The sequence below is a fragment of the Medicago truncatula genome, chromosome 4, assembly GCF_003473485.1.
Source record: "Medicago truncatula cultivar Jemalong A17 chromosome 4, MtrunA17r5.0-ANR, whole genome shotgun sequence".
NCBI classification, from domain to species: Eukaryota; Viridiplantae; Streptophyta; class Magnoliopsida; order Fabales; family Fabaceae; genus Medicago; species Medicago truncatula.
The window spans coordinates 3,843,482-3,850,959 of NC_053045.1; the positions used below are offsets into that span (position 1 = coordinate 3,843,482).

The 7,478-nt window shown below is 34.2% G+C and overlaps 1 protein-coding gene across 2 annotated transcripts; it reads left to right on the forward strand.

The window, feature by feature from the left end:
- Positions 1-210: 210 nt before the first annotated feature.
- Positions 211-7,250, forward strand: LOC25491416 (solute carrier family 40 member 2). 2 transcript variants are annotated; one of them, XM_024781152.2, is made up of 9 exons: positions 211-455; positions 721-871; positions 1,349-1,545; positions 2,000-2,482; positions 2,863-3,034; positions 3,275-3,412; positions 3,550-3,660; positions 6,797-6,931; positions 7,021-7,250. In XM_024781152.2, the coding sequence occupies exons 1-9, from the start codon at positions 343-345 to the stop codon at positions 7,186-7,188; spliced, it is 1,668 nt and encodes a 555-aa protein (XP_024636920.1). In that variant the 5' UTR covers positions 211-342; the 3' UTR covers positions 7,189-7,250. The 2 variants fall into 2 exon arrangements, with proteins under 2 accessions (XP_024636920.1, XP_024636922.1); XM_024781154.2 differs by lacking the exons at positions 6,797-6,931; positions 7,021-7,250 and adding an exon at positions 3,953-4,683 and having other exon boundaries at positions 217-455.
- The last annotated feature ends 228 nt before the right edge of the window (positions 7,251-7,478 follow it).

A 7,478-nucleotide genomic window follows, 5' to 3' on the forward strand; every position in this document is an offset into this window, starting at 1 on the left:
GATAAAAAAAATAACAAAATTGATGTAAAAAAAAAAACCCCTAGATGGACAACAAAAAATGGACTAGAGAGTATCACAAATAAAATATTCACATCGACAACAACCTAAATATTTATAAAATATAAGTCAAATCTTAGTATTAGCATTTTATGACATTATATAATAGTGTTATTAAACTCATCAATATCCCAGTCAAAAAAAAAAAAAATCAATATATTGACACATTCATGACATAAATTGCATGTTACTTGCTTATGAGTTATGAACTTATCAGATAAAGCATAGTCATACTCAATAGTCAAAACTCAAAATTAGTGTAGGGAAGACTCTTGTTCATAGGATATGGATGAAAGAGAAATTTTGAGGGAAACTTTGCTATCTCAAGAACAAGATTTTCCTTCTTCTTTGATCACTTATTTATACTTTGGTCACTTTTTAGCTAGATGGGGTTCCAGGTTCTTTTTTCATTAATATTTCTCATCATGCTTTTAACTCATAATATTATATTATTCATTCATTCATATAGCACTATTGAATTGAACTTGATCCTTTTGTTGATATATATATTTTATATATACTTTAATTTCTTGAGGAAAAAGGTTGAACTGAAACTATTGGTTTTGTCTTTATGAAATCATAATTTTATGAAATGGAACAAAAAGGGATCACCTTTTGTTTTGGCTGAGATTTTTATAATCATTAATGTTTTTGTTTTTGCAGAATGTGGGAATTTTCTGTTGGTTTATATATGATCAGTATTTGGCCAGACTCACTGCTCTATGCAGCAATATATGGTGCTGTTGAATCTGCTTCCATTGCATTGTTTGGTCCCATAATTGGAACATGGGTTGATAAGTTGACTTACCAAAAGGTGTGATCCCAAATATATTGCTAACTTCTTCTTTGAACAAATCAAGATTTTAGTTTGCGGTTGCAGTTGCGTTTCAATTCTTAATATTGTAAAGAATTGTAGTCAAATGTGATTCACGTTCGCGTTGTGGTCATACAGACATCCAAAGTTTTGATGTCATGTACTGTATAATTTGGGTTTTATGTCTGTTTTTGGTGTAACCGTAGAAGATAAAAAAGTAAACAGAGAAATAAACATATATAGTGTCACATACAGCGTCAGTGATCTGATGTTCAAATAACACAATTGTTATGTTAATCATCACATATGCTTAGATTCTTGTCGTTTACAATATAAATAGTGAGATATGGACAAAATTTTAAGATAAAAAAAATGTAGTTATATGTGTCTTTAGTTGTTTGAAATCGCTTAAAATAATACCTTCGTGCTATGAATTTGGCTTTATTGAAGTAAAACCCTTCATTTTTTTATTGGCAGGTTTTGAAATTGTGGTTGGTGACACAAAATCTGTCTTTTATTATTGCTGGTGCCACTGTTGTTACCTTACTAGTCTACTCATCTTTGAAGTTTACAAATTTCCCAGTTTTCTTATTACTTGTAGTCATAATCAATATCTGTGGTGGCATTGGAGTGCTTTCAACTCTTGCTGGTACTATCTTGATAGAAAGAGAATGGTAACATTTTTAACCTTCAATGAAAATTGATTAATATCATTAGCTAGAGAAAAATATATATGAAATCAGATTAAGCAACTATAATGAATAATCTAATTGCTTAAATCAAATATTGATACAAAATATTTAGTTTTCATTTTTCATCATCATGGTTGCCTTTAGTATCTCTCAAAATTTACTTCGTCCAGCCGACTCACACGGTCACACCTAGGCTGGCCGATTTGTGTACGACACAAACTCACACTTTTATGTATCGAAAACCACGCAAATGTTTCACAGTATGATTTCTTAAAGGGAATTGTATCATGCGAAAGAGATTAATTTACACACGCTGACAGTGTAATTTGCAGATGCATCCAATTAAATTACTTTTTTGCGCGTTCTAGTACATGCTAAATGTCTAGTTAAAACTATAGGAAAAATATTATACGAAAAGTATATTTTTTCTGTGCAGGTTGTTAGTTATATCCGAAGGTCAACCTTCCGAACTGCTGACAAAGATGAATTCAGTTACGAGACGGATTGATCTAACCTGCAAACTCCTCGCACCTGTCTTAACTGGTTTTATAATAAGCTTTGTATCCCTTAAAGCATCTGCTATAACACTGGCACTTTGGAATGGTGTTTCTGTTTGGGTGGAGTATTGGCTTTTTACATCTGTGTATAGTGGAATTCCTGCTTTGCGTCGAAGTGGCCAGAGGAGAATGGAAAGGCTTTCATCACAAAGTGATCTAGAAAGGAACAATTTAACTGCTGAGAGTGATAGTTTGCTTCATGATAATGGTGATATCTCAGAATTGGTGGATGGAAAAAGCAGGAAAACAATTTCTGAGTGGATTTCAAAAATCTCTTATGTTGATGCTTGGAGAGTTTATTTGCAGCAAGAAGTTGTGCTTCCTGGACTAGCTCTGGCTTTGCTATTTTTCACTGTACTCAGGTGAATGCTTACAAAAAACAATTGCAAGTATATATACAGACAACAAAAAAACTAGGGCCTGTTTGGATTGATAATTTTGAACTTATATAATAGCATAAACGCTTATAGGACTATTTGATAGAGCTTTAGGAAATAGCTTATGACATGTCCATAAGCTGCTTTCAGCTTCTATTGATAAGCTCTCCAAGATAACTTTGGAAGCGTTTAGTTAAGTTGTTTATCCAAACAAGACTCTAGTCTGAAATTAGCCTTTTCCAATAATGCTTTTAGTGTCCACTCCACTCTATTCATGAACACAACTTCTGAAAAAATGTCTTAAATTTCTTTGATGTAAATTGGTAATGAATTATCACTGATAAAGTTTCAATTACTTGTTTCAGCTTTGGAACTTTGATGACAGCTACTTTAGAATGGGAAGGTATACCTGCATATGTTATTGGAATAGCACGAGGAATAAGCGCTGCAATCGGAATAGCTGCAACAGTTTTATATCCTGTTCTAGAGTATCATATGTCAGCTATTAGAACTGGACTTTGGTCTATCTGGTCTCAGGTACAAACCTACAAATGATTTTAAAGTGCTCTCAATAAGTGACATGTTATGCATGCTTTTAAAAAATGGTCCACGATAGAGATCTAAGCCGCAACATCAAAGATTTTTAATGTGTCTCCGACTCTATCGTGGCCGTAATTTAAAACCTTTGTTATGAGTTCTGGTGAAATGTTCAATTTCTTTTCTTTATGAACATTTATTGAAAAATTCTATACATGTTTATGTATGATTTGGATGCAGTGGACTTGCCTTCTACCTTGTCTAGCTGCAATATGGATCTATAATGGCATTTTATCCTCGTATATTTTGATGGGGAGCGTTGCAATATCTCGGCTTGGACTGTGGATGTTTGACTTGTCTGTACTTCAACAAATGCAGGCAAGAAATAAGTTTCATATTTATTCCAAATTGTTTCAAATGTGAAATCTAGCTTTAAATGTTTATGATGAACCAATGTTCCTTTTTCTTCATAATCATCTTGGCCTGATTATTTTTATTTCAATTTTCTTGAATAGAACCTTGTTCCTGAATCGGATCGTTTGATTGTTGGAGGTGTTCAGAGTTCACTTCAGTCCTTTATGGATTTATTGGCCTATGTTATGGGAATCATAATATCTGATCCACAGGTGAGTTTTAAAACCAAAACTATACTTTTCCAATACATACATACACACATGCACACATACGTACACACGTAAATACATACATACGAATGAGCAAGAGAATTGGGGGTTCATTGCTTATTATATTACATAACTTGCTTTACTTATGGAGTAAAGATTCACTAGGGTTGATAGTTATGTATGTACTATGAAGATGTTGAACTACTGTAAAAAAATGGCCATGCCTATAGCTTTGAATCTGATGCTTCACAAAATCACTGATGTACTCATCCTTGTCTCTGTGTGTCACATTCAGGAGTTCTGGAAGTTAAGTTTATTATCATTTCTGGCAGTCACATTAGCTGCATTCCTCTACTGCATCCATGTGTTCCGCGTGCGGAAGCATATTTTTCACTTTGACAAACTATGGTGTCGTAATTCTTCTACATGATCGTCGTAAGTTGTGGGGCGAACCAAGGTAAGTTGAGACCTAAATCTCAGCGAGGCCTCAGAGTGAACAAATCATAAAGAGAGGTTGCTTGTGCAATTTTTGTTGGACTTCAGAGTGAATGTGAAATCATGAAATTAGTAGGCTAGAGGCCGAGTATGTTTGGCCGAGGTCCTAAAGTAAGGGCTTGAGAGAAACTTTACTCACCCCACCATTCTAAATAAGTGCATTGGATTCCGGAAATACACATCCATACAAAGAAATAATCGTGTTTTGTTCAAAAATACGCATCTGGACGGCACAAAAACTGTGTTTTATCTGGATATTTACTTTCGAAGTGCTTTTGAGGGCGGGAAAGTTCGTCCACTTATGCTAGGTGCTAGGGTTGACCCTGTTGAATATTGTGAAGCCTAATTCTTGTAATCACCTTTCATATCATTTGGAGGAATTAATGGTAATGGAATAAGAGTCTTTAGTGTGTTGGATTGAATCTTGCTATTTAGACTTAATTAAGAGTTAAGACCATCCTAGATTCATAACACAATTTATGTTTTAAAATTTGAGGATGACTTTGAGGGTTTATTATCTTCTTTATGTTACTTCTCTTTTTTTCTTTCTAGCAATGCATTTTTCTAATGAGAGCTCAAGCATTTGAATAACTATGATTGGTAAGATCTATCATTTTGAGTGTCCCCTTTCCAAGTTTTCCACGTATGAAGAGTGTGTTAGATGTAGTAATTTTTTTTTTTTTTTGTAGTGGCCGGGATTTGAATCCGGACCTTGCATATATTATACACTGTCACTATTAACTGAGCTAAGAGAGAAATCGCTTTACAAGCAGGAGAGTAGTTAAATTTTAGGTTAATTATGTTTTTAGTATTTTTTTAAACTGAGTATCCTCCGTGTGCAACTTGTAGAGACTAATCCTTCGAGTCTTGTGCGATCCAAATGAGCGGAAAACTCTCCCTAAGAGTTTTAACGTTGTTGCATGCCCAAGACTAGATTTAAATCCAAAATTTTGGTTAAACTAAAAGAGACTCGTGTCATCTCATCAAAGCGTTATTGAGTTTTAGTATTTTTAACAGAAGCTGGTAATTCAACTTTAGTTCTTAAAAGAAAAAAGAAAAACTATCCTTTTTTTTTTTTAATGAAAGAGGACCAAAGCACAAAAGAAAAACTACCTTTTTTTTTATTTTTGAAAGAAAAAGAAAACTATCTTTGTCATCTCTAAAATATTTATCTAATATTAAATGTCACATTAGCTAAAAAATAATAATATGTTAAAGTAAGTGTTTGTTTTGTGATTTAAAGTAACATTAATTATTTAATTTCAATTCTACCCTTTATATTAATATCATGTGCATTACTCGGGTGCGTTTGGTTTGCAAAATAGTAAGTACTGGACAACACAGTATAATGCAGAACAGCACAACACAAGGCATAACAGCACATCACAAATTTTTATGGTATTGAATAATTTCTTGTTTTATATGTTTTTTGGGGGACGAAATGTTATTTTGGTGTTTTAGACAACTTGTACGTGGGACAAAAAGTTGTGCTGTGGTTTGGTGAGGGACAAAAATTTTAGTTTTTGTCCTGTCCCTTGCCTTCAGTTTGTTCTGTCCCTGAAACAGTTTTACAAATCAAACACTAGACAACTGGAGTTGTTCTGTCTTGTCCTTCATTTTTTAACAAATCAAACGCACCCTTAATTCGGTTATACTCCTTAAACTAACTTATTCCTAATCCTAGTTAACACTCCAATTAACACTTAAAACCCTAAATCTACTTTTTTAGGCGCCAATCAATCCTAACCCTTGGATCAACATCTTTGGGTGCCGCTTAATTATGAACCCTACATCTGATCTTGTTTATGGCTAGCACAAATCACAACACACGGAAAATTTCCCTCCTTGCCTTACGCCACATAATGCAGTCTGTGCTTCCTTTCCAAGTTCCAACTTCCCTTATCACATTAAATTGGCTTATACTTTCCCATGCATATGTGTTGTACCAATGCAAGGTGCTTTCATGGCATATGATTTATGTGAGTGTATATATATAATCCATTCACTCTGTTGACCTCTCATCCTTTCAACTCACATCAGTTACATTTCTCCATGGCCAATAACGATATCCAGGTTTTGCTTTCATACTACTTCATGACTGGTATGTGCATTCTATATTCGTGATACTGAAATTTGTTTATGTTTTTGTACCCTGGGGCGGTTTCACCACCCAGCTAGCCTGGGCACGCGCCCGGGCTCAACCGATACTCAGGACGGATCTCTTTGGGGATCTAAGGGAGCCATACCATTCCTCAAGCTTGCTATATATATTATATTGGGCATAAATAATCAAAAAGTTTACTCCGTTGAACCGGCTCCCCCACACTAAAATCAAAACAAGCTAACCATTAAATCTACTTACCACTTCTTGTTACACATTGAAACGGTTCTGTATATATTATATACAATTTTGGCACCCCTATCAAATATAATCAGGATTCGCCATTGCGCATACTTTCTTTGTATCGCTACAAGAAGTTTACAACAAATTTGAATTTTTGTGACGGCCAAAATCCGTCAATATAGGAAAAATTTATGTAGCTAAATTCGTCTGTCGATGCCAAATGGCTGTCACGACATGTTTTCCACCTTTACCTACGGTTTTTTCCGTAGGTAAAACTTATCATTATTTTATTTTGCCCAGCTCTATAAATTTTCTGGCTCCGCCACTGTTTGTACCAGCACCTTTGCACCCAAATCCGAGTCCGAGTTGGAGAAGATCGTCAATGATCTTCGAATCAAATACCGCACGTATGTTGTCGATCTTGATGTTGAATACGTAAGTAGTCATATCTTTCTATATATGATGTTATCACCTCCACAAAATTCATTGATTAAGATGCTGATTCTTCATCTATTTACTTTTAGGGGATGGTTGTTTTGCCAAGCATGTTTGGCCATGACTTTGGGGACGAACTTGGTCGCTACGCAGTGTTGGTGGACCGTAACTCCAATGAGTTTGAGGTTTTGGTAGAGAGAAACAATGGCAGATGCATTGGTTTTGATCATATGAAAATGATTAAATTATTTGTATGAAGAAGATATTATTTGCAGCAATGAAACGAATATAATTAGCTTAAAATTATTATGAGAACTCATTTTTAAGTGTTTTAAACTTAAAAGAATGAATTCAATTACAAAATTGGCTTATTAAAAATTACTCCTGAATTCAATCATTGAAATGGCTGTTGATAATTCTCAATATGTTGGATTTTCTAAATTGCGGCGTAACCGTAACTCTTTACACTAAACTCTAAAATTAAGTCAGCATATTATTGAAGGATAGGCAAAGGAGTTTAGTGGACATTTATAATCAAGTTAGTGTA